General features: G+C 37.0%; 4 protein-coding genes across 9 annotated transcripts in view; 3 read left to right on the top strand and 1 right to left on the bottom strand.

The window, feature by feature from the left end:
• Positions 1-165: 165 nt before the first annotated feature.
• Positions 166-2,325, top strand: LOC108749732 (protein sly1 homolog). The gene has a single exon (XM_018488660.1). It carries the CDS (start codon positions 417-419, stop codon positions 2,307-2,309), a length of 1,893 nt encoding a protein of 630 aa, XP_018344162.1. The 5' UTR covers positions 166-416; the 3' UTR covers positions 2,310-2,325.
• Positions 2,326-2,701: 376 nt separating this feature from the next.
• On the top strand, positions 2,702-5,061 carry LOC108749733 (coiled-coil domain-containing protein 42 homolog). The gene is made up of 4 exons (XM_018488661.1): positions 2,702-2,820; positions 3,162-3,450; positions 3,599-3,838; positions 4,635-5,061. Exons 1-4 carry the CDS (start codon positions 2,702-2,704, stop codon positions 4,983-4,985), a joined length of 999 nt encoding a protein of 332 aa, XP_018344163.1. The 3' UTR covers positions 4,986-5,061.
• A 157-nt stretch (positions 5,062-5,218) lies between these two features.
• LOC108749651 (coiled-coil domain-containing protein 63) lies at positions 5,219-11,088 on the bottom strand. 3 transcript variants are annotated; one of them, XM_018488469.1, is made up of 7 exons: positions 10,830-11,088; positions 10,352-10,729; positions 8,266-8,600; positions 7,418-7,641; positions 6,776-7,038; positions 5,872-6,161; positions 5,219-5,517 (listed from the first exon to the last, which is right to left on the bottom strand). In XM_018488469.1, exons 2-7 carry the CDS (start codon positions 10,700-10,702, stop codon positions 5,337-5,339), a joined length of 1,644 nt encoding a protein of 547 aa, XP_018343971.1. In that variant the 5' UTR covers positions 10,703-10,729; positions 10,830-11,088; the 3' UTR covers positions 5,219-5,336. The 3 variants fall into 3 exon arrangements, with proteins under 3 accessions (XP_018343971.1, XP_018343970.1, XP_018343972.1); XM_018488468.1 differs by having other exon boundaries at positions 10,834-11,088; XM_018488470.1 differs by lacking the exon at positions 10,830-11,088 and having other exon boundaries at positions 10,345-10,432.
• A 2,450-nt stretch (positions 11,089-13,538) lies between these two features.
• LOC108749730 (bicaudal D-related protein homolog) overlaps positions 13,539-27,898 on the top strand; it is a 37,121-nt gene continuing 22,761 nt past the window's right edge. The window contains exons 1-2 of one of the 4 annotated variants that reach the window (XM_018488656.1): positions 13,539-13,669; positions 16,622-17,455. In XM_018488656.1, the coding sequence (XP_018344158.1) occupies positions 17,360-17,455 (96 nt within the window). In that variant the 5' untranslated portion in view covers positions 13,539-13,669; positions 16,622-17,359. Of the gene's footprint in view, positions 13,670-13,862; positions 14,002-16,621; positions 17,456-19,645; positions 20,141-27,898 lie in introns of those variants that run through there. The other 3 variants (XM_018488654.1, XM_018488657.1, XM_018488653.1) reach the window with 3 other exon arrangements.

The raw sequence follows: 27,898 nt of genomic DNA, 5'->3' as shown, positions 1-27,898 counted from the left end.
GTTTTGGAGAAAAAGTTACATGACCGCTATTTTGGTCGTGATAGAGCAGTGATAGATAATTTAGATACCTGCGATAAGTGTTACGTTATGTTTACTGTAGATAAATGAGGTCACTGTGCTTTATAGATAACTCGTGTAAATACATTGGTCGACCATGAAAAACGTCAACGTGACGTGTCCGTCTCTCCATCGTATGCAATCATAGTTTGACAGCTCGAAGGGAGTACAAGATCGAACTAGGTTAACAAATTTCTAAGAATTCTGCCCTATATGCGACACCGAGTGTGCGTTCGACGTCTCCCAGGAATCGCAGTGGCGTTTACGAGCCACGTAACTTGACTGGCCTCCGGTTCCCGACTGAGTACAAGTACCCGGGTATCGCGTGCGAGGTTAGGTTCCTCGACAGGCCCGCCAAGATGAGCCTACGCGACCGTCAAATAAACGCCCTGAAGCAGATGCTGAACTTGAATCTGCCCGAGCCAGGGCTCGAAAGCGCGGTGCCCACGTGGAAGATCCTCGTTTACGACCGCCTTGGCCAGGACATCATATCGCCGTTGATCTCGGTCAAGGAGCTGCGCGAACTTGGCATCACGTTACACATGCAGCTGCATTCGGACCGTGACTCCATCCCCGAGGTACCGGCGATCTATTTCTGCGCGCCCACGGATGAGAATCTTGGCAGGATCGGGCAGGATCTGCAGAACGGCCTGTATGATATCTATCATCTGAATTTCATTTCGCCAATTAGTCGACAGAGGATGGAAGACCTGGCGACTGCGGCGTTGCTCGGCGGCGTCGTCGCTAGCATTCACAAGGTGTTCGATCAGTATCTGAACTTCATCACCCTGGAGGACGATCTGTTTGTCCTGCGACATCAGAACAGCGATGTGATATCCTATCATGCGATCAATCGTGGTGACGTCAAAGACAGCGAAATGGAGTCTGTGATGGATATTATTGTAGACTGTTTGTTTTCAGTGTTTGTCACTTTAGGCACCGTGCCGATCATAAGGTGTCCCAGGGGTAATGCTGCCGAGATGGTTGCCAAGATGATCGACAAGAAACTGCGAGAGAACGTATGGGATGCGAGGAACAACCTGTTCGAGGGTGAAGCATCTGCGACCGGCCACTACAGTTTCCAGAGGCCTCTGCTCATTGTGTTGGACCGTAACGTCGACATGGCCACCCCGCTGCATCACACGTGGACGTACCAGGCACTGGCACATGATGTTCTGGAGATGGCGTTGAATAGGCTTGTTGTAGAGGAGAATGTAGGACGATCTCCCGCTGGCGGGACACGCTCCAAGACACGCGCTTACGAGCTGGACAACCGGGATCGTTTCTGGTGCCAGCACAAAGGCAGTCCGTTCCCCAGAGTGGCAGAGGCCATACAGGAGGAGCTGGAGCAATACCGTACTTTCGAGGAGGATGTGAAGAAGCTCAAATTCTCTATGGGCATTGACAATGACAGCGAGGTAGCGTTGTCTATGGTATCCAATAACACTGCGCGTTTGACGAGCGCCGTGAATTCGTTGCCGCAGCTCCTGGAGATGAAGCGGCTGATCGATATGCACACTTCAGTGGCCACAGGCATCCTGAACGCTATCAAATCTAGACGACTCGATACGTTCTTCGAGCTGGAGGAGAAAATTATGAGCAAGCAAACGTTAGACCGGAGCGTATTGGAAACCATCGGCGATCCAGACTGCGGCACTCCTGAAGATAAACTACGTCTTGCTATTATTTATTTTATTTGCACGAATATGTCCGACGCGGATTACAATAAATTGGAGACGGCACTAACCGCAGCCGGCTGCGATCTGAATCCATTGATATACGTAAAGCGGTTACGCAATTACATGAGGATAGCCGAGATCCAGAGTAGCTACGAAGGCGGCGGTACCAAGACAGTCAGTATGTTCTCCAAGTTGATGAATCAAGGCTCGTCATTCGTCATGGAGGGCGTGAAGAATCTGGTGGTAAAGAAGCACAATCTGCCAGTCACCAAGATAGTGGATGAGCTGATGGAATCTAAGCAGTCCTCGCGTACCGAGGATTACCTTTATCTGGATCCGAAGCAGCTCAAGCACACCGAACAGATGCCGAAGAATCGGCCGACGTTCCAGGACGTAATAGTCTTTGTGGTTGGCGGCGGCAATTACATAGAGTACCAGAATCTGGTGGACTATGTGAAGCAACGAAGCGGAGCTGGGGTGAACAAACGAGTGATCTACGGCTCCACGACCTTCAACAACGCTAAGCAATTGCTCAAGCAACTTTCTCTGCTCGGCCAGGAAGTCCACTCGTGAACGGATATGCTTTGATCATTCTCGCCAATTCCCCTTCCGTTCATCTCTCTTTCACCCGCGCGATATCTAATAAGTATGCATTTTTTTTTAATAAGGTCGTTGTTAGCTCTTGTATAAAGTGTACGATATAAATAAAATCCGGTTCGTTATTTTCAACAATGCCTCCTGCCATCGACTTTCCCTTCCACTACACGTCTGTACCACGTGTTTCTTGTCTCTTTCTTGCGCCTACGTGTGCGCAACTGCATTCAATTTGTTTGATCGATCAGTCGTGCATGGCAAACATGTGCTTCCTTTCACGACATTTTTTTAAAAGCCTATAGACACTCTCGTATTGACACGTTTATGGAAAAATTGTGGTTAATAAAGGAACGTTTTGAAAAGAAAAAGAAATGGCTATGGCGCAAGATGAGTCGAGAAATCTAGTGCAAAGAGCTGTTATCCCGACCGATTCGCAGAAAGCAGTTTTAGAGTACTTTATATCTAAGCAAGAGGAACGTCAGTCTATCAAGTAACGTAATTAACAAATAGTTATAAATGTTGTAATAAAGTATTTTTAATTATTCCTTATTAAAAGACCATGCGTTTATTAGTAATTAGAAGGCATAATAAAATAATTCGAAGATATGCAAGGAACGTAAAAAATAGATAATCCACTGTATCACATAACAATCATGATAAGAATACGAAGCATGCGCGGACAGTACAATAAAATTATCAATTTTTACGTTAATTTTATTAATAACAAAAAAATTATATTTTTAATAAATTTTAAAATAAATTTAATTTGTCATGTTTTGTTATTTATTATATTTATAAATTACATTCTTGTCGTATGTGTAACAATATTAGAAAATATCCAGAATGGGACAAAGGGAGGGTTTGTCCGGCAACCGAGGTGATCAGAACTTATCGAGAATTAGCCGAGATTAATGAAACATTAAAGGAGAAACGAGAGGAACAGAAAATAAGACGTAAATACATGGATGAGCAATGGGAGGAGGCGAGAGAGCAGCAATTGCAGTTGCGACAGTCTCTTATAAAATTTAATACGCTCGTAAAGGAGAACGTCGAGAAGTGCGAGCGAGCTGAGCAGAAGATCAGGGAGGAGCATGAGCGTCAGGAAAAATACAAGCGAGAAGTACGCAGTTAACGAAGGAAAAAAAGCTGCGAAGTGGATCTCGTGATCTGAATTTTAGTCGAGCGGCTTATATTTACAATTAAAATCAAGAAGAATTTCATATATCTGATTGTAATCTGAGATTGTAACTGATATTTTTTTTTATTAGATCGAGGAATTGGAGCAGAAATTGCAATATATGAGAGACGTACGTGATAAAATGCAGCGGTTCGTAGGGGAATACAGGAAGTACCAAAATTACTTGGACAGGGTCGTGATCGAGACGGGCGAGTTTCAATCGATTAACGAAATTTTTAATCGCTACGAAACTTTAGTCGAGACCAGGCAGTCATTGTCTGATCGTCAAGATAGAAACCTTCAGATGCTAGAAGAAAAAGGAAAAAAAATAGTATTGTTCGAATAATCATCTGTCTTATATGCCTTATCATGATCTTATAAATTCGCGCATATACATTATTCTATTATAAATTATTTAATTCAATCACCTTAACTTTGCATTAAGGTTTTGCTCACAATGGAAGAAATATATTAGAAACAAAATAAATATTAAATTTAGAAAAATTAAAAAATTAAAAATAGAGATTAAACTTAACACACAATAGAGATAAATAAAATATGAGGCATATTATATTAGGAATAAATATTAAATATTAGAGAAATAAAATAATTAGAAATAAAGATTAAATGTAACAATAGCAGATGTAAATAAACTTATTTATATTTATTATGCGTTACGTTTAATTCTTATTTCTAATTTTTTATCTTTCTAATATTTAATAATTCTTATTCTATAATAATTATCTCTAATAATTCTTATAATATTTTTTCCATTGTGCACAGGTCCTAAATATAATTAACACAACTACTATATCGCAATAACGTGCTCTATCAATTTTCGCAAGCTCAAAGCAGTACTTTTTTTTCATATATCTTTTATTGAAATATCTCTTTATGTTTTATTTTATCACGTGTTCTTACCTATATATGTTTCCACATCTGCCGTTTCTTTGTACGATTTTCACTCGAATTCTTTTCGTATAAATCTCTTTTATGAATTTAATATCTCTTAGCTTTCAAATATCCGTTTCCAAACGGTATATTTTCTCATGCCATCTTTCCTCTCAATAGAAAAAAAAGGATTGAAAAGCCGAGAGTTATAGAGATAATTTTCTTTATACGTGCAGCACCACTTGACAGAAACCAAGACCGAAGTATTGATGGGACTCAATAATAAATTGGCGCAATTGCAAGAAAGATATGATCGAGCGAAAGTGGAGGCTTTGAAATGGGAGACGATCGTTTCGAAAATAAAGGAAACCGCCGCGGCGAAGAACTTGGAGCTTACGCAAGTGAAGGCGTGCTGCTGGAACATCTATCAGCAGATTTGCAAGAGGAAAGAGATACCCGTCAAGGTGAGCAGCGAGGACATCGAGCAACAGCTGGTTCACATCAAGCGCACCATCATTGAATTGAAGCGAATTATCAAGACCGTCAAGAAGAAGGCACGGGAAGAGAAAGGTTTGCTGCACGATTAGAGATATCTATCGTCCCATTACTGCGACTGATTGCGATTTTGCGGTGTAGTAAAGCTAACGAATAAATGAAACACTGCCGTTTGGTAACGAAAAATTTCGAGTTGTATCACCTTCATAAAAAAAAAACTAATGTTATAATATGATATAATAAATATATATATCTGAAAGTAAAATTAATTAAAATAAATAAATATAATTTACAAAAATCAGTTCGTAAAATTATTATTTTCTTTGTCGCTATTGCGTTTGCAGCAATCTGGCGATTCTCTCATTGGCTGAATCCTTGTAAGGTTCACGCAAACGTCGTTAGAACGCAAATCAACGAAAAAAATGCGCCATCGTTAATTCCGTTTATTGATAACGCCTTTGCATAATCTTCCTAGCCGCCGGTAAGTGACAGCCAGACACGTTGTGAAGCAGCTCTGTGTAATCCTCCATGAGCCGTTCTTTCAGCTTCTGCATGGCTTCGGCACGTGTCAGCGGTACTTCTAGACCCTCCGAAACGAACTGCAGATTTTCTTGTTCTACGCAGCTGCATTCGAAGAACGTTAAAGTAGTCAGATGAAAGTTGACACACGTCCGGATATCCTCGATGTGTGTGTTTAACGCCGATTATAATCGGCTAATAAAATCTTTCCTTAATTGTCACACTGATTAGATATCTATACTGATCAAATATTGTATGTACTGTAAGTGTCTGTTTCTAATTCGTGTTTTGATAGAGAAAAGAACCGATCTATTTTAAGTATTAAACGGAAATTGGGTTATCACGTTTAGGGCTAAACGTTCGAAATGTTAGAAAATTTCAAGGATACTCGATAAATCGGAAGGATACGGGTTCAAGGGCGGGATAAAGGAACGTGAGAGGATAAAAAATAAGACTCACAGAACACAAGGTTGGGTGGGTACGATGCGATTGAGAACAGGCACTTTCAGCTTGGGCTTCTTCTCCTCATCCAGCCGCAAATGCGGAGCTTTGGTTTCCTTGTCCACCCAATAGACCTTGTGGAACATCTCGTTGATTTGTTTCTCAATAATACCCAAGTAGAGCATGACGTTGCTCATGGTAACGTGAGTATTGTCGCCCAATAATGCTAAAATCGGTGAATTGTCGCAGCGTATCGCCTTGAAAAGATCGTCGATTCCAAGCAGCAGCTTGTCCATCACGTCGTTGCACTGGAATGAAACATGAATAATCGTTTATTATTTATTCGGGCTGCGGTTTACCGAGTCGCCATGCGGATATCAAAATTTGTTTTATTAGGCTCAAGGGTAATGCTCGAGAATGGCAAGATAAAAGCCTTGAAAAGCGCGGCGTTAATGCTAATGACGATTTCAAGAGTAGCATTTTGTTATTAGCATTTTGTTATTAATCAACACTGTCAGATGTCAAAAGAGTAACGATAACCCAATCCCTTAAATCAAATAACATTTTATTACTTTTAATTTCAATGTATGTCAAAATGCAAAGTAATTCATTTCTGTGGTTAGTTTTAAAGTATATAACATCCATATCAACAAATCCACTTACATTAGTAAATAATATTTAAACTAAATTTGAGTCAAATTTAATAATGTTTTTGAATTAAATCGTTTCAACTTCATTGTTAAATTAACAACATATTGAATAGAAACAGGCGACTTATAGAAATGATTAAAAATAACTCTAATTGGATATTTTGATATTATAAATTTAAGCGAACGATAATGTTTTTCTAAAAGTTTAAGTTTCGAGAAAATAATCCCAGCACGAAGTTTCCAGCAAGTTTCGAACAATTTTCTCTTTTAACCTTAGCAAGATTCTCTTCGGTAATGTTCGCTAGTGCTGTTTGTTCCTCCAATTCCTTGGTGATCTTCTCCAAGTTCTCAGCTTGCTCTTGATCACGATGAACATTCAGGGCACGTGCCTCATCGATAGCTACTGTCAGCTGCTCCATCCTCGTCTGAAGACTCTCTAGCTCATCGTTCAGCTCGTTCACATAGCTGAAGAGTGCGAAATTCTCCTCTTCTTGCTTGATGAAGAGCGCGGTAAGCTTGTCGATTTGTTGCTCTCCTGTTTATTTATGGCCGCATTAATCGGAATCAAGATTTTAGATCAATAATACAAGCTATGGATATTGTATAAGTATTAATCCGCTATTACTGATTAATATAATTTTAATCTAAGGATTATACTTTATTTAAAGTTTATTCTAAAAATTTCATGTCGATTTGAGCTCTTAATTAGTTGGGCTTTAATAAATTTCATCTTACAATTATTAATACCAGATTGACATACACCTACGTCTTCAATTGTAAGACATTGTAGAAAACTAGGGCAAGTTTAAGAGTTCCGTGAGAAAATCCGAGAACACTTTACAAAGAGAGAAGGCATTCTTGAAAATCAGATTGCCCGATTATTCTAATTGTAAGTAAGAGCCGGTTTACGGTACCAGTGAATTGCTTGATCGTCTGCAAGATTTGCGTGAAGGCCGCTATTTTATTCTGTTTCTCTTCCCGTTTAGCTTGTCTCTCGGCTTCCCTCTTCGCATTCAGATCGATCATCTCGCGGAACTGTCCTTTCACACCAAGGAATTCCTGCAGCTTCATCTCGTTGTCCAGAGTTCTCTTCAGTTCGCACATTTCCGATGTGTGATTCTTCAAGTCCCTTATTCCTCTGAGAACAGAAGCCTTCTTATCAGTTCATAGTCAGTTTACGTTGATCGGAACTTTTCTCTTTGCTCGGCAGAAAATTACGCAAATTCGCGACAGAATAAATTCAAGGAACCGTTACGGCATATCGGACGGAAAGCGCGAGCGGCGGAAATTCTATGCGCCATTGGCTCCGCCGATCGTTGCTCTCCGAGTTTCTAATTCAAAGACAACGACGACATCAGGCTAAAGTAAGTTAATAATAATTATTGTGGCTCCAAGAATAAATCCAATACAAATAAAATGCCTATGTGAGCCTCCGTGTTAGTGCTTGCAAATTGTATCTTATCGTTTTACGAATCTATACTTTACGTACAGCCACGGAGGATCAAATAGACTTTTTATTTGTATCAAATATCAGACCGTACCAGACATTCATTAAGCATGCGAATGTCTGAGATTTTGCGTAGTTAGTAACAAAAAAATCATTTGAATTATGGGGACAACGTTTCCACTTTCGCGACTTTATAACTGGTTATTGATTGGCAACAACGATGTTGTGTAAATCACTAACATTTTAGCTTGCGCAGATCGAGTTTCACGAATGTGGCACCAATCAACGACGCGGAAAATCCGCGTCGCAGCCTACCTCTCGCGAAGTGCCTGGATCTTGTTGAGCTCCTCGTCCCGCTGATTGAACGTAACCGTCGCCTGTTCGATCAGGTCGTTGATGATCTGCTTACCAGTGTTCAATTGGCCGATCAGCTTATTCCACATCTGCATGAACTGCGCCCGTTCCTTCAGCAAGGTTTCAATCTCACCGCGCAGCTTCGTATTCTCCGCTATCACTAAATTGAACTTTTTGGTGGTCACCTCCACCCGATTTTCCAGCATGAGTATCGTCCTAGTATGCTGCGCTGCTATCTCCCGCGATTGCATGTCGGTGCGCACTTTCATCTTCAGGCTCGTGACATCCTTCGAAAGCTGCAACAACATTCTTACATGTCGTAAACGTGACGATCGCAGGATGAAAGTGATATTTTTCTTTTTACAGAGACAATCCGATCTCTGGTAACAAATCGCGCTTTCATTCGTTATCGATTACTACGGTTGCGTAAAGCATTGTTTGCAGTTCTCGTGGAAAATATTCTTATTTTTCTTATATTTATCACTAGAATGCTATCATGTGTAAATTTTACGTTCAGCGCATTGAGTGTTGAAGTTGTGATCATCAGGAGGTGCTAAAAACTGGGACAAGTGGGGGAAAACTTATAAAAATTTAGTCCGTTATATGTCAGTTTGAATTTTGTATTATAACAGAGTGATAAGTAATATCAATATTTAAGCAATTTTGTGTCATTATTTTATTAGTAAGTATTTTGGAGATATTGCATTATACTTGTATATTTCATATTACTCCAAGGTTAAATTTGTTGTGTGTTTATTTATTCTTTCCTATTAAATTAATAGGGTAATTCCGCCGCAAATACGCCGCAGAAGTCAGAAAAAATAGAAGGAGGTAATTTTCCCGCAACTACTCTGTTATATGCTTTTACGTTATATTAATATTGAATTATGATTTCAGCTTCTTACTGTTAATATTAATAAAATTATTGTGAGTTGAACCGATTTGTCACTGTAATAAGTAGCGCCATCATAAATTATAATCTACATAAAATGATTGCTGTAGGACGTGTAAAAGACTTAGGTTATTTCGTGATGCATACGTGTAGAGGAATAGTAAAGCATGTTGTATAGCAAAATATAAATATTTTGCTCTTGTATTCTTTGTTTAGTTTGTTGTCTTGTATATTCCACCTGTTTGGGATATACCGCATTTTTAGCGGGCGGGATTTATGCCCAAAGCATATCAAGTTCGCAGATTGAATTCAGCTCACTAAATGCAATAAACGCATTACATGAAATATATACCTCATATCATAATATTTGTAATATATATAGGAAAAGATTGTAATTATTATTTATTACTTCATATATATATTTATCATTTTTATTCCTTAATAAAACTTTATAAACGCGTTTTATAAGTTATTGTGTCATTTTATATGCATTATTTGTAAATTTTTTATAAGTCATATATACGCTCCCCTCTCTTCCCCCTATAAATAGTCATATACCTCATCCATATGGGATATATGGCAAAAATATAAGAGTTTCAAAAAGTTCGTTTTTTAATACAAAAAATAAATATGTATTTCGGATATTTTTAATATTGTTTTCATAGTAGTAGACAGTACATACTTTTTACTGATATAGTTCGTTTTTTACTTTAAGTATAGTAAATAATATTTAATAAATTAAATTTTTGATAGGTGCGGTATATATACCGAAGTTACCCTAGTTATGATTATTTGTGTTTATAAAGATTTAGATTATAAATATTTTGTCATTAATGTCGGTCTAAGAATTATAAAAGGATAAAGAGCAAATTAAATCCGGTTTAAAATTAATCTACATTGGTGGAAACTGGCACGAAAATGCGAAATGTATGAAAATCTTGTGTTACATAAATTAAAAATGATCTATTTCCTTGTAAGTAAAATTTATATATCAATTGTATGATATATAAATATCAAAAGTAATACTGTATTACTTAATATCGATAGCATTCTAGAATTATTGGTATTCTGACCAATTTGACTTCTAACTTTAATGAGATTGTTGCTCTTATACATATAGATCTATATAGATTTGATATTGGCAATACCAGCAACCTTGCCGATCTGCTCATCAAGCTCGGCTATCTGCCGTTTCTCGTTCTCAATCAGCTCAATATACTTGGCACGCTTCGTCAGCAGACACTTCAGCTTCTCAACCATTTCCACATCCCTACGCGTGAATGTCTTTGACGACGCGGTCTTAATCGCCAGTACGAGTTCGGCTTTCTCGTATTCCAGACGATTGATAGTGTTCTGCTGATTGTGGAGTTGCAATCTCGCGTCTTCCGCGCACGTCGCTCGATCGTTCTCCATTATCCTATATTGCCTTCTCAGCCTCGAAAGCTCGGCCTCCGCCATCGTCTCCATCTCCAACTCATCCTGGACCGGTTGCTGTTTATACGCCATCTCGGAGTCTCGTCTTTGCCAATCTTTCTAGAGTTTGTTGACAATCAGCGATGACAATTCGCAGAAATCATCTTGCATGCGATTGAAAGCAGGTTAATAATAACCCGGAGGTTATTATTTCGCGTACCTACTTTTTTACAACAGGTTCATGGAAGATAGGTGGAAGTAAAGGAGAGAAAGCCGTAAATTTCCCGGAAGACGTCGCGTTGATGTCTTTGCGATCGGCAACGCCGGTCACGAAGACCCATGTAGGGGCGGGTCGCACTCCAGTCGCGATCCCCGATGACGTTTCACGCCGATATTTGAGAGAGACATCTGCCACCCCGAACAGCCGAGGTAGCTTAACAGTTAGCAGCTGTAAAAGACTGTAGGGCGTGCTATAACCGCTTCTGTTGCTACTTCCGGTTGCTAAGCAATGGGCTCAGCGACGTAACGCTCGCTGAATGGGCTTGGGCGCAGCGGAAATTAATTTCCTATCTGCAAATATTTTTCACATATTTTCGACTTGCACCATGTCGCAAGTTGCGAAGTAACTCCAAAGCATTCATCTAAATTATAAACTTCTTGATAAATTCGGTACAAGGATAGGAAAGTTATAAATTAAGCTGTTTAAGCTGTTTAAGCTGTTAAAACTAAAATTAAGCTAAGTTGATTCATTTATGTATATATATATAATGGAATTATGACGTGCTTTTTATAGTATTCTAAAGTTGTTAATTGTTAAGCGTATTATGTTTCGTCTCTACATACATATAATTTATTACATAATATAAATTAATGTAAAATCTCACGCGACGAAGATTTTATGATCGAGTTTGACCTCATTTCGCGATATTCAAGCGAAGATCCATTGCAATGCGATAATCGGAAATGTATCTAATATAAATTGCTTCACTATTAATACGTTTATTGATCGTTAAGGTAATCCACGTTATGCGTTTGCGTTTGTAAATAAGATCAAAGAATAAGTATAGCTAAATAAAAGAGGTTTCTTCGTGGAGTATTTTGCGTGCACTCAATTTTCCTTTCTCATTAGTATTAATCGTTTCCTACAAATAGCCGCGCAAAAAAAATTCAGACTGTTAGTACAGATAGTACTTTTATATTCTCGTCATTAGGAAATGTTGGACATTTTATTCAATATTGAGCGAGAGACGACGTATCTACAAAATTGTTTTAGGGCAGCAATCATATAACTTTTTCCCTATATACGGCGGAAACATACAAAGTGAAAAACTTCTCAATCACCTTTATAATAGAAATTTTCATTTTCCACATTATCGTTTAAAAAACAACTACTTGATCATCACTGATAAGTGCACAATTTATTAATACAATATTGGTCCAATATATCTCAATGTTTAATTAATGTATCGTCAATAAATTGCTATTATAGAGCCAGAGGGTCATTCATGTAACTTTTTCCTTAGAATAAAAATGTGAACATTTTTTTATATGTATGTGTGAACCTGTATTTTCCTGTATTTCATTACACATATATATAGAAAATTTACATAATTGAGTTTCTGATCTCAAACATTTTTCCGTTTGAATTTTGACGTCTCTTTTCGCTTATCAGAATTGCATTTCAAAACCCGACTCTATCAACCCGAATATTATTTTATCTTTATTGTTCACCGAATGTCGAACAAGGATAAAAGATATTCGGAATTGACAGAGCCAAATTTTTGGAACGCACCCCAGGAAGCCGACGTTCTTCACGTGTTCCCGTATAATCGATGAGAGGCGAAAAAATAATTAACCCGTTGATCGACGACTCGTGGATCCGCTCGTACCACGTCGTTGCACGAGAACTTCATGGGCGCCGAGTACTACCCGTGAATATTCGGTGGGATTCAGTCAGGTGGTGGTTTGACCAGGTGGGTCAAGTGGTGGGGGTACACGCTCGAGAATGCAGACGGGGGAGACGTTAGTTCACCTCCGGAGGGGAAGGTCGCCAGGTCGATCGGTTCTACTCGCTGCGCGCGAGTAACGAACACGAGGGACCTCTTCAGATTCCGACCGACCATCGTGCGGTACATCTCTCTTGGGTATTTCCATTTGCCTTTCCGGTCCTATACACAAAGGATTCGTCGCGAAATTCCTCCGTCGCTCGCGTACATCGGTACCTACCTCGCCATTACTCGGGCTCGACGCGGAGCGATTTTGGCGGTCGCTCGGATACGCTTCGATCGATACCGAAGCGGCGATTGTTGAAGATGTGTGCAGCGCGGGCATATCCGTGGAAGATTATTGTGAAATTCGATAAGATCTCGATGACATCGCGATCTGTTGTGTGCTGCGACTCTTATCCGATTGGAATTGCACATTAGAAGGGTGGACCATTTGAACTCGCTAGAATAGTAATGATTTTTGCGTCTACAAAGATGTATTCATTTTGTTCTATTCAATCTAATCGTAATTTTGTTTTATTCACTTATCAGATTATTCGCAGAAAATATTTAAAATCTAACGATTTATAGATATTTGTAGTTTTTTTTTTTAATTCGACGAGTTCGTCCGATTCTACGTAAGTGAATGTTTAAGGCTGATTTTTTTTCTGCGTTTTCGGTTAATCGCAGAATTTTCACATTTGATTTGATTTTTCGGTAATGTAAACAAAATGCAAATTGTCATAAGTTTATCCGTATTTACGCGAGCCGACACAAAGAGGCGGCCAAGCCGCGAGCGGGTGCGCCGAGCCGAACGAATTACTTTCAACCGCGCCGTACAATATGGTGGGAGAGCCGTGCTGGTCGCTCTCAAGCACGCTGCATGATTCCGTAATATTTATTTTCCACTCACGGCTAGTGACTCACTACCTGGCCGACCGCGCCACGGCGAGCAGGTAGACCTCGCGTCCGTGATCCGTGTTCGTGAGCGAGATCCGTGATCGCTCTCTCACATCCTGCGTGTTTCGCAGTGAGTTCGCGAGAAGTGGAGATGCATGTGTGTGTGTGTGTAGGTGTGTGTATACGTCCATGTACCAGTGCTCATTTTTTCAAAATTTTCAAAAAGAAATTCTAAGCATTTATCGTGTCACAAGTATTTATCGAGGCTCTACAAGACGCCGTAAAATATTTATCGAAAGCGGCGAAAAAACGCATAGATAGTGTCTCAAGAAGTTCGTATCCTTCGTTTAAAAAAAGAAAACAAAAAAGAAAAAATTAAAAATACTATACCGTTAGATATCGAAGGAGCGCGATGGTAATTCAATCTCTTGAGCTAAATGACATTTCGTTATTTTGAACTTTCTGTGTTAAAACGTAGAGCAATCCATTTCAGTGATTATTTCCAAAGTAAACATCATATCAACGTACACACTTAGTAAATAGTAAACTGTGTTCGAGTCAAATTTAATACATTCTTTTTAGTTAAATTGATTCCACTGTTTTAGTCAAATTAACGACCCGTATTGGGAACAGTGGCGATCTATAGAAATGATTAGAAATGACTCGAACAGGTTTTAATTCGACATTATGAATTTAACGATATAGTGTAGATGGCAATTAGTAACTTGACGAAAGACAAACAAAGACGCGTTCGATCAGTGGAAAGCTACCGAGGGTTGATCGCGAGGGGAACGTGATCGTGGCAATCGTTCAAATTAACGTCGATCAGTGTCGGGGGTGGGTCGGGGTTTAGATCCACGTCCTCCTTTATTGGATTTATCCGTAAGGGTTGATGGTGCCGCTAAACCGACGCTACGTACGAATCGATAAACGTGAACTGTCGCACGTGCCGTCCGTGACCGTCGATTGCCGTCACATTTTTATCGCCGCTCGTGTCCAATGCGACGCAATTGCGACTCTATCGCCCTATCGCTCGTGGTAAGCGAGCAGAGACGCTAGGCGTTTCTTCACCCACGCTCGTGAGTCGATTCGCGCGGAACCGATTTTCGAGCGTCCGCGTGCCGAACACGCGAAATCAGCGTGATTAAATCCGCCCACGCGCGGCTCGATACCACTTTTCCTTCGCGACTCGGAACTCGCGCCGAGCGACGCGAGAACCGAGTATATAGACCTCGCCTAGCTTCTCAAGACGAACAATTCGCAATAATGTTAGAATACTAGAAATAATAACTGTTTCGTTTCACTACCAAAAGATGGAATCGAATCGAATGTATTGGGTTGTTCGGAAAGTAATTTCGTTTTTTCCCAACAGAGGACTTATTGTATTTTTTCACAGCCAACTTCACACTTAAGCCGCATAATCATTATATATTTTGACAGCTGATATAGCAAGGCTTGCTTGTGAAAAAAGTTCGATTGATTCTACGCAGTAGTTTTTGGTTGGTGCCCTATCAAATATGGAAAGTGAAAAGCAGCATTTTCGGCATATTTTACTTTTTTACTATGGAAAAGGTAAAAATGCTGTTCAAGCAAGAAAAAATTATCCGATGTGTATGGAGAAGATGTATTGACAGAACGCCAGTGCCAAAACTGGTTTGCAAAATTTCGATCCGGCAATTTTGATGTTGAAGATGCGCCACGTTCTGGAAGGCCAGTTGAAGCTGAGGAAGACACAATAAAGGCATTAATTGATGCAGACCGGCGAATAACAACTAGTGAGATCGCTGAGAGATTAAATTGATCGAATTCGACCGTTCATGATCATTTGAAACGCGTCTGATTGAAAATCGTCTTTCATTTTCATAAGAAAAAACGAAATTACTTTCCGAACAACCTAATAGGATTAATCACAAAAACTCGGAGAAAGTCGCCGAAAAAATGAATTGGCTGTGAAAACCCATTTATATATCGAACGTTTCGTCGAATGAAAGTACAAAGAAAGAAAAAGTGATTTTTAATAATCATTTTGATATTATTTTTGCTCAGCTTGGGTTACACTATTTGGAAACTTGGCATTTCGGGCCGCAACATCGAGTACGTGATTGCTGTTTACGTGAAATGAATAATTCCTGATTGCTTGCAGAATAAACGCGCGGGTACTTTTTGTTATACAGTGACTTTTATTAATCATACACGCAATTCGAAAATAACGCGTTACATCACAAATGTTTAGTCATTCGTAGGAAATGTCAGGGTACCGGTCTTTTAAAAACGCTAACGTTTGAAATGTATGACGCGATCGGAAATCGAGATAATGTATCAAGCAGAACAACAAGTTGAGATAACGTTATAATCGAAACAGAGATTTTTAATAATTATTTTGGAGATATTTTGATGTAATGTTTTCGAAGTCACGATGACTTTTTGTTCTGGTTAGAATACGTTACAGGCATAGAAGAATAGACTGTGCCTTGATCTTAACATCTATGCTTTGTTAGACGGAATCAGCATTCTTTTTCTCGAACTTTAAATTTCAAAAAGAGAGCAATACGATTCCTCTTTCTCGAGAATGACAACTTCATAGAACTGCACAAGTCTGTTTTTGTTTATATCATTATCGGTTTAGAAAGAGTAAAGTAACTTGAATCATATCACTCTCCCTCTTTCTTTCTCTCTTTCTTTCTAGAGTATCGAATTGAAAAGAGATGTTGATAGAGCTGAATAAATATTCTATAACATAGTTAACATCTGGCCAGCGATTTTGTCCCACCAGAGAAAAATATTTTCTCTCTATTTATGTATATACTATCACACTCTAACTTATACTGTTTCATTCTATAATCTTAATAAAATGTAGAATGAGACAGTAAATAAGCTAATATGAGATAGTATATCTATCTTTCTCTCTCGCAGAATCGTTACAAAATTTCTCATCTAAAGTCGAAGAAAAATGCTGATACGATTCAATTTTTTTTAACGGAGTACAAATGATAAGATCAAGAAATACGCAATCTAATGTCTATTACATCTACTTATAGGATGTGTCATCTAGATAAATACGTGGAAACAATTTACAGAGACAACAAAGGCGAGAGATTAAAACCGAGTTTCTTGATCTTTCTTGCAGAAGCGGCTGGATGCCCATTGCGAGATGGTCCTATCGCAAATCAGACGCACGCCGAGAGACTCTCGTTATTTGCTCCAACATAGAAGATTTCTGTTTCGTTGCTGCTCTGAAATAAACAGTGCGGTTATCCGAGAATCGATCTTACTTACGATCTTTCTACAAAGCTAAAACGAACGTTATTCATTGCGGATAATTGGAGATTACCGCGGAGCATCGTTGCGTCGTAATTCACGCGAGTCATTCCCGATCCGATGGTGCGGTGCTCACTGGAAATCATCGATCATTCTTGCGATTATACCCGCGCAAGTGAATTCGTAACCGGATATGCTCGAGCGAGTTGTGGACGAATGAACGGAGTGGTGTGTGTCGCAATTCGACGGACTTTCCATTCGCGTAGCCTTGCTCTGAACAAGGAAAGATCGAGAAATCGCGGGAGACGATTTCGCGACGAGTCTCGAGCTGAATAAACGTCTCCTTCTGGAGCAGTGTACGACATCGAGCTACGGTAGCAGCGAGGCAGCGGTGGAGACGTAAGAAACCGTCCAGGTTGATAGCCGGTCGATCGATAGCGCGGCGAACTTCCGCGATCGATATCCCCGGGGAGAAGAACAGCGGTACGTTGCACTCGCGTAATGAGAACATCGCCGTCGTTGTCTTATACAATAAGGATGCTGTTAATTGCAATAGTGGAGGATTCAGCCCATCTATATTTGTGCGATTACGAGTGCATCGAGCGCAATGTCAGGGCGACCGATCGCTTCCGGTAACCGAGCGCTGACACGATTCTTGAGGAAGGGAACTCGCGGGACAGGCCGACGACGATTGCAGAGAGAGGTAAGTGAATTATGCGTCATCCAGGTGATTCTTGCGATTGCGTGCTCCTCGCATGTTGGTATGCTGCGAGACTTCAAGGCCCGACTGCTTTTGGGTCGCGCGCGGTCCTCGAGCGAAACGGGTTGTAAATCTCCTCGAGACGATGCTCTTCAAGGTCTTTTCCTACAACGCAGAATCTTGAAAGAAAAAAATTATAAATGTATAATTAATAGTTTATTTGTGTCATTAATTAATTTAATAATAAGAATTGATTAATTATTATTAAACACGTATAAATTCATCTTATTGTTAGTAATCAAGATATAAATTAAGGGTTTGTTTTAAAATTTCATGAACGTATTTCTGAATAAGAAAGAAGAAAAATATGTTCATAAACTGAGAGACAAATTTTTTAGCATTTGAAACTATAAGTACATCATAACTATGATTATTATTGCTTTAATGTTAATAATAATAATTACATATACGTACAGTTCTATCAACAAATGTATATATATAGTTGACAATCGAAAATAATTTTGTATTCATTAGAATAATTTCGAATATTATTTTCATTATAATGATATTTATTATTACAATAAAAATAGTTTACTATAATTTTATTATGATTTACAGTAATTTTTTAAGATAGCCATATAACGTTATATAACAATAATAACCATAATTGGTTATAAATGTAAAAAAAAATTTTCTCTCGATATACGAACGCTAGATCGTAAATGATTCATCGTTGAAATAATTGATACAAATATAGATTTGAAATGACTGAGTATCAAATTATACTCAGCCATGTATGATGGACAAAACTTTGAGCGTCGTAAACAAAATAATACTCATCCGAAACTTTTAAATAGATATTATTTGATACTATTATATGTATCTATTATTTTGACAATAAAGTGTTTATTATTTAATATTCATATAAGAGAACATTTGTTTTTATTTTATCTAGGAACACGTTTATAAAATTTGAAAATATATTTATGCTATTTATAATATATTACCATATACATATATATATATATTTACAAATTTATTTATTTTTTTCTTTTGATGGGTATATTGTATGCCTTAATAGATAATGTTAGAAAATAAAAAAAGTATATAAATCACACAGTATTTGTTCACGCATATTTCCTCATGTTTTTCAATGATAAAAGCTTATTAAAAAAAAAGATTGTTTTATCTGAAATCAAAAGCTAGCAAATAAATATAGTTGATGATTTATTACAGAATTCTAGGATTTGAAATATAATTACATGAAAAGAAAGGACGTTATTAATCTTTATAGATAAAGAAATATTTGTAAACTATGTGAATGGATAAGATTTATTTGGTTGGATAAATAGCTTTTTATGGAGATTTGTATACTTCAGCGCGGAGAAATGATATTCTATTTTTTCAAATTAATTATAGATATATGTATTGTATTTCTATGTCTTTTTTATTATTAACATGATAACGTGTCACACCTGATAGATTGTTTCCTCATCATACGATACTTCAATTAAATCTATATCTAATAAAAAGTAATAAGAAATAATAAAATTCGCAACAATATAATAAATTGAGAACAGAAAATTACATTGAGAGAAAATGATGATTTCAATTATCATAATTTAATTATGTATAATTTATAATCGATGTGAATCAAAATGAATTTATTTCAATGTCCATTACATATTTTTTAGAATTATATAATTATTTATAATTGTATATATTACTATACATTATAAAAATAATAACTAAAAATGGAATTTCTAATTACAATTTTTATCATGCAATTATAAGTATCAAAGATTTCTCTCAGCGTATACATGAGTAATAAATATATTTTATGTATATATATATATATAAACAAAAGTAAAAATATACATTATAATTATATGTTGTAAACATACATTAAGCTTCATTAATTATTCATTTATAATTATTATAATTTTATCTTAGCAGCTGAAATAGCCTTCAATTTTTTTTTGCTAAATACTATATTAATATAAAAACATTAAAAACATGTTCTACACAAAATTGAACTCAACTCCTCGGCTCGGTTAAACCAGTTTGTCGAGTTTAGTTCGTTTAATTTTTGAACGCCATACATTCGAACGGCTATGTAATATCATACCGTTTGCTTGGCGTTTTTGAGTGTCAAACGTAATAAGAGAAAAATCCGAAATTAATTGATTTCAGCTAATCAATGGCGTTCGATAATTTGACGCTACCCACGCACAACCACGCGATGTCCACGAGGGAAAGTCGATCGTGACGTCACTTATCACCGTGTCCGAATACGTTTGACGTGTTGTTGTTGCCGAAGTGTACACTTGACGCGGTTTCCTCCTCCTTCGTATATCGGTCGAGAACCGCGAGTTCGTTTCGGTGACGGAAACAGAAGTGACGTTACGCCGTGTTGTGTCGTGGAAGGTACACCGATAACTCGCGATGCTACCGAAGAAAGACAGTCAGACGGAGCCGTACGCTCTCGAAGATATGATATCGGATCTTCAGGCGAGAAGGCACTCGTTGGATCACGAGGACGTCGTGCAGGATCCAGCCGAGTTGCTGAAGCAACGCGAGAGAGATCTCGTCCTGGCCGCTGAACTCGGCAAGGCTCTGCTCGAAAGGAATCAGGAGTTAACGAAGCAGGCTGAAACCTTAGCTGAGGAATACTCCGCCAAATTAGAAGTGAGTACATATTGTTAAAAAAAAAAATTCATTGAGGATGGCTCGAGGCGAAACGTCCAATCGTCTCGTGATTGATGTAAGGAGAAATTGAACACAGAGTATATGTTTGAATTTTAGTGAACGAAGTAACGCGGAGTTCTTTTACTCGTACTTACTGTGGTGAATTTTATGTTTTGTTTAGATCTCGAGAGTTCAATTGAATTTTTTTGATTAAGAATAAAAAATCCGTTTGCCTGGGCGCGTTCGTTTCATAATTGCAGGCTTCGGAAGAATAATTTACCTTAGAACTGATTACAGACTTAGAGAATGCTCGTTATTTCTTTAATTCAATACAAACAGAACAAATGATGAAAATATTATTAAAATATTAATAAAAAACTACTGAGGTGAAAGTTGCTTATTTGTACGAGATGCACAAGTTGCTCAGCAAAGAGAGATTTATGAAAATATAATTCGAGCGTTTTCTCTCTTAAGTGCGAAATACATAACTATACGAGAATAATTTATCGTCCGCGCCAGCAGTTAAGAGATAACGCTTATGTAATTTTTTGCTCGGCGTTTATTAGATAAAAATTAATTAAAAGCAGAGTGCACCAAGTTTCCGATTTAATGAGGTGAATTTTACTTTCGACACGCCTGCGAGATTACACTTTGTATGAGAAAGACATGGAGGGGGGGGTGGGAGAGGGGGAGAGGAGAATAATATTTTTAATAGAAAACTGCGCCAAGCCTGGTTCTGTTTCGCATATATATAATGCAATGTGTTCGTTGCACACATGTGTGCAACGGCGCAGCAGTAGGCACGTTGCAACTTGCAACCAGCTCGTGCTCCACTTTCGCGAACGTTAATCCTCCTTCGATTTTATATCTTATTACATTGCTGTTAGTTTTATGACGAAATCGACGAGGAAACCTGAAATGACTCACTGACCACGTAAACATTAGCTCTTCGAGAATCTGCCTGTCACGACGATTAGGGATACCATTAGTTCGTTTACATTACCGAGGTTATCGTTTATCTAATCGATAAAATCGTTAATTGTATGAAAATAAAATATTTTCGTAAATAATTTTTAATATTCCTATCTACTTAAATTCGGTTGTTTTTTTTTTTTGGAAATCTTTTAATTTACAACTCTTTGATTCCGACTTCTTGTTTTTTTTTTCTCTTGTCTCTTATCTTGTTTCTTCGTTTTTTCTGTCGCCCAAGATAAAGTGAACGAACTTCGGAAGAGACAAGATACATGTGACTAGATATAAGATACATGATTTTATACAGAAACTATGGGTATGATCATATATTCCTTTATTCATTGTAAAGAATAATCCTTTATTTCAGATAGCTGACCTTTAGATTTATTTGTTTCTTTAAAATTTAATTTTGTCCTTTACTTTCCAATATTTTCCTTTTACTGTCCTTTATTTTGACATTACGAGAAATTCTTTTCTAACTAGCTTTTCTACATCTATAACATTATGTTAATAAGCAAATCTTAAAAATATTTTACAATTTCATGCATATAAATACAATTTATTTTTGTTATATTATATTTCTTAATTTTTTAAATCAAATTTATTCAAACTAGAGTTGTTTTCATTTTTTATTATTTCAGATCAAGGGTTTGTTCAACAGTCAAGTTTGAATACAGTCAAATCAGTTTTCAAACTATAAAAAAATGCGCCTTATCTCAATTTGATTATACTATGCAATAAAATTTTATAATGCACAGATTCTTGACAATTACAAACTGGTTTGAAAACATGTAAGAACAAAGTTCTAAAATTTTTAGATTCGTCCTTTATTTTCTTTAAAAAAATATGGTCGTAGATATAGGGTTTCGCGGATCATCTTCGTGACGTGTCTATTGCAGTTTATTTCATCAGGGATGGAGTAGTTGATACTTATCATGCTGTTCCTTGCCCTGATGAAATAAACTGCAACACTCTTAAAAGGTTGGCATTCTAATAATGGATTTGAAGATAACTCGCGAAACGCTTAGCTTTTGTATAAAAAATTCCCGTGGAAGCCTCAAAAGTAGTATCAAGATAATTATCGACAAATCAGTTACAAAGAGGGAGAGATAAAAGATAGGAAGCAAGAAATAGGAAGCAAATAGTACATTGCAGATTAGTTTTTAACCACAAGAATATCTCACGTGTCATTCTGTACAGTTAAATACATCTCGCTATCAATTGATCGCAAGCAGGGACCATGTCATTTAACGCGTCATTGAACGTGATGAAAATTACCGACTGCATTATCGTAAATTACTAGTCACTCGTGTCGCTGATGTAAATGCAGATCCACAGATAATCGAACGAAGGTTTTTCTCGGCATTTACTTTCTTAACAATGGCGCAGCCGAAGGTCCGAGAAGCGGACGTCGAACAATCGTAAAACTAAAGTCGGTTCTAACGTTAACTGGCCGGAAATTTTCACCTTCATGTTTAACAGGCACGGTCGCTTTCCAACATTATGCTGCCGGCCGGCTGCGGAAAATTTGTTGCCGTGATGTACGCGAGCATGCAGAGCGCCGATTACATAAGACAAATAACGCGGAACTCGTGTCGGAAAGATCGAAAATGCATGCTGCACCTCGTCCCGTATATTCGAGGAATGAGGGACAAATACGTAATAAGATAAATGACGAAATTAAGCCAATTTCGGAAGTTAGAGGATAGAAAAGACTCCCGTATTAATTGTTAATATTAAGAAATATTTTGTAAATAGAAATGAATTTTATAAAAAGGAAAATAATTTACTTTAGAACTAAATGCAGATGTAAAAAGGTATCATTTTATTCTTTTAATTAAATACAAACACATAAATGACAAAAATATTAATAAAAAATATTAAAGTAAAAATCTTATTTATACAGGATGCACAAGTTGTTAGATAAATAAACAATATATGTTAATAAATGATCTGGCTTAAAATTTAAATTAATTAATTAAATTAATTGCTTAGAAGCTGCAAAGTTTGGAACATTTTTGTCAACGTGTTTATCGTAACACACTCTTACTGTTTTTCTTAATGTGCTATCACTCATTGGAATAAATTTCTTTCATTTATAATTGCCTTTATTTTACGGCTGTTTGCATGTGATTACCTTAAATGTTTCGTTTCCTCTTTCTTTTATGCCTTTTCGAGGGACACGATGAAACTCATGAGCCATCGAGACGGCCAAGCGAGACAGTTAGGGTTACTCGCGTCCGTTTCAAACATCAAGCTGTTCATTCCATTGAGTATTATTATCGCTTATGCTCTCTTGCAATGACCATTTTCTCCTCCGCAAATCACGAAGGAAGAAAAAGAAAAAAAACAGCAGCGAACGAAAGTCACTGAGGATTTTGTTCCAAATCAGATCATTAGATACACAAGTCTGATTTCAAGCGTGCTCTTTTTTCTTCTTTGAGATGATTCATAGGCGCGATCGAAAATCCACCTCCATGAACATAATAAATAAATAAATTTTTGACATGACAATAATTTTTTTTAATTATATTTCTCAAGTTAAAATCATCAAAATATATCGAATTATTATAATTTTTTCTAAATGACTTTAACTTGATGCCATCTTAATCTTGTTATGATTTTTGGTGTTTTACCTGGACCACTGGGCAATAAACTCTTTCTTAACGATTTTCGACGAGAGTACACGACATGCCCCGCTGAATTCTCGCATGAAAAGAATAGTTTTGCTGAAGTATCCAAAAATTGAATTAAACATAGTGAAAATAATTTTGTTCGAATCATCAAAAAATTGTTATATAAGACGTTCAAGCTGATTGTTAGAATATTAACATTTATTTTGCAGCATTGCTCGTCATGCTTGTTTCTTACATAATTATTTTGATGATAATTTCTTACATAATTATTTTGATGATCCAACAAAATTATTATCAGATTTGTATCTAGCTAAATTTTTAGATACATTATCAAAATCATTCTTTCCGTGCAGCGGCAGTTTGTTTATTCAAACAAAAAGCATTGAATCTGCAACGTTTTATTTCTATCGCTTCACGAGCGTTTTTATTCTTTCCGTCGTCACGCTTCTCATAGATTTCGACAGAATTATCGTAGATTACGACAACTCGGTTGCTCGCTGTTTACCTAATTGAACTTTCCTGCTTGTCCTTTGTGGCTATATTTCGCACTCGCTCTATTCCGGTGTTATTTAATTCAAGACTTGGTGTAATCGCATCTTAATAATAATAAGCATCCGGGGACGGGGTTCACGGCGCAGCACCCGCTGTTTCATACACGGACAACACTAGTCCTGTTGACGACCACGGAGAGCCACGAAAGCGTGGAAACAAGCCACTTAAGCAACAACCAACGGCTTCAAAGACAATGCCCGGCACTACGCTCTGCCTGCGTCTGCCTACCCATATTCCCCTATCTTTCCGTATTCTGCCTGTCGCCTTATTTTTGACCTCCGGAAGGCCTGCGCCTACTCGTGCCCTTTAAATCGGATCTAGACAATTACTCGTTACAGAAAGCACAGCTACACACCGAGATACGATGAGACAAGCAACAAGCGAAGGCACGAGCCTTTAATCTAGAGTACCTTCCACTTCACGCTCGTAATGTTCGCGAGCATTATTTGTCCTTGTTTAACATTCGATAAACAATATATCGAAAAAAGAGTCTGATTACATTAATTGGAATTCTGCTTGAAAATAGACGAATCAGAATTTTTTGGTTAAATGTATTATAATTCTAATTCAGATAACGCGATTTTTTTATTGATGATTACAATCTTTTGATTCGTTCATCTTTAATTAGAAATTTTTTTTGGTGTACAAATGAAATGATTTCAAGAGCATTGCAAATGAAATGTAGTCTTATTTTTGGAGTTAAATATTAAAATAATAATTAATAATAATTAATAATAGTTAATATTAATAGTTAAATATTAAAATAAAGGTACAGGATACAATATATATATACACATATATATATATATATAAATATATATATATATATAATACATATGTAGTAGAACGTACGGAAATATAAAATGCATCAAAAGATGATATGATAATAAAAGAACGTAAGAAATAACGAGCAATATAATGCAGTAATATAAATTAAAATTAAAAGAACGACATATACATAATACGATACATTGAGATATTTATTTATTTTTATTTATTTTCTTGCGGCTTAGAATGGCTACCGGAATACACTTTACATTTTTTATATTTATAAATATATATTATACTTTTTATAGTACATCGAGAAATAGTACAATAATAAGACACAAGCAGCAATCAGTGAAAACGTCAATTTTAACAATACTTAAATGTTAAAAAGTAGTTGAATAATAAAGTAAGAATATAGATTATTGTGTATGATATGACCGTCAAAGAAAAGGGAAAAAATGAAGGAATAGTCGCAATGCTCACAATGATATTCTCGCGAGAAAACAGTCAAGAAGATAACTACCTTCTTTCAAATGACAGTACGTGATTCCCTTTTTACTTCCGGATATAATTGTTCTTTTCTGTGGGGACAGATCTTTTCGAACAAACCGTTCTCTCGATGGTATGTAAAGTGAGAAAATCGCCGGAAAATTCTCTAATTTCTCACTTCTAATTTCTCACTGTTCAAACAACATTTACAACTTTTTTTCTTTCTACTTCTCCTCGGCATATTTGTGAATATTTATTCGATAGCGATGAGTAAGACTCAATTACGTCATCGCGCAAATTTAATGTGCGCCTGCACGGTGCACCTGCTTGACGTCACGCTGTTATCTATGACGCTTGGTCTATGTATGAGCATGTTTATTCGTGTTTGTACCATTTGAACGCATTGCGTGTGTAAAATATTAAGCGTGAAGGCGATAGCACGTTCCAGACCGAATACCAGTGGCGGGACCACCTAATGTTTCCGGTTTCGTCTTTAATTAAATTCGCCACGCTTGTATATGGAATAATCGCAGTCCCTTATACAACTCGAATCGGTTGAAAGCATCGCGAATTACCGACAAGACGTATGTATCGTTTCCTCGACCGATCGACTTCCAGCCACTCCACTCATCGTCATTCGCTATCAGTTACGCCAAACGGTAAATTATGAGCGTATATAATTAATGAATCGCACGTGAAATATCAATTTTTGTGTAGAATTGTCGAATAGATTGTTCCAAGTTTGTTTTCATTTTCGCTGATAAATGTGCGGATGATTTAATTAGTAACACTTTCTGAAAATCATATAATTATTCTAGTACAAGTTTTTACTTTTACATCTTAAAAAACGTGTAAATAATAGATGCTATAATTGCATTGTTATTAAACAATCGTTTAATCGAATTAGTTTATACACACGTACTTGACTTTCATTAGGTAATATTACTGTTTTATTTTAATTTCGTATAATTATTGTTAACATAAATATACAATTATACAAATAATATATATACATATAATTATAATCGTATATATACTTAATAAGAACTTGAACTGAAATATTTAATAATTTCTCATTAAATGTATTAATTTAAAACTGAAAAAAATCAGTTTGTTTTGTTAAATTTGCTTGAAATCGTATTTATTCAAAGGGAAACTTAGAGAGCCGTATATCACGCCGCTTTCCTACCATCTGATTTACGATCGTGTTAATTAACACACGGACAGACCGTAGATTATTTGCGGTCGTCATCTATCACCGAGAAAATCTCCAAGAGCACCCCCGTGCTCGGAGTCAAAAAAACGCTTTCGTCAAAATTACACTTTCATCTTTACGCGCGTGCTTTTGCGAGAAAAGAAATGGGTCGCGATCGCGAGTCGTAACGAAAGCCATTCCACTACGGCATTCTACTACGGTGGTGCTCGTGGTTGTATAATTGGTCGTCTGAAAGCGGACCGCTCGGCAGTTCCGATTCTCGCCAGCGATAAAAAGCAGGTGTTGTATATACAAGCAGGCGTGCATCGCACACGCCTGCGCTCGGCAGAGAGGCTGCGCTTCTTCGCGCTTTGAGAAAGCCGCAGTTTCGCACGCCGCATCTCTGAGACGTCGACCTGGGAATTCACGGTTCGCCCGCGGTATAAAAATCGAGTTCACCCATTAACCTCGAGGTGCAGGCGTACTAATTAAGCACGCTTAATTAGGCTGTCACGGTCGACATTGGTGTCTCGTGCTTCAATTCGGGAGCGAGAGAATAAGATCGAGGATTAGCATCGCTTCGATGAGGTATAATGGTTGCTAAATGTTTTCGATGTTAATGAGTAATTTCATTACATTGCTCGCAATTGGATAAAGAATCTTTACAAATAGAGATCTAGTGTATAAGTTCTTAATATAGTCTAATACATTGAGAAAGATGTTCTGATTAAACCAACAAAAGGATCCAAGAATGGTATTTATTCTGGTAAAAACAAACAAATTGTAATCAGAAATTCTATTCAATCTCATTCAAATTCTTGTCGTTCTTGTTGGGCTCTTTTGTTGGTACATTTTTCTTACAATCAGTATATTAAAAATATTGTTATTTATCATTGTTAAACATTTCTTGGTCTACTTCACTTAATACTGTTTAAAATATCATGTTTTTAAATTCTTATATTAAATAATAATGTAAATTGAAAAATAGAGTAACGAAAATTATCGTAAAATCGTCTGTTAGGAAATTTTTGACAGCCATTGTATTTCAGAATAACAATTCATTATATACAATTTTTGTCTAAAGTGTTCTGTTTTGAACGTTTTGATTCTTTAATTTCTTAATGAATATGAGAAGAATTTTTGAAT

Source organism: Trachymyrmex septentrionalis, unplaced genomic scaffold (genome assembly GCF_001594115.1).
Source record: "Trachymyrmex septentrionalis isolate Tsep2-gDNA-1 unplaced genomic scaffold, Tsep1.0 scaffold31, whole genome shotgun sequence".
Taxonomy (NCBI): Eukaryota; Metazoa; Arthropoda; class Insecta; order Hymenoptera; family Formicidae; genus Trachymyrmex; species Trachymyrmex septentrionalis.
The sequence above is the reverse complement of the archived record's forward strand: the minus strand, read 5'-3'. Positions and strand labels throughout refer to the sequence as shown.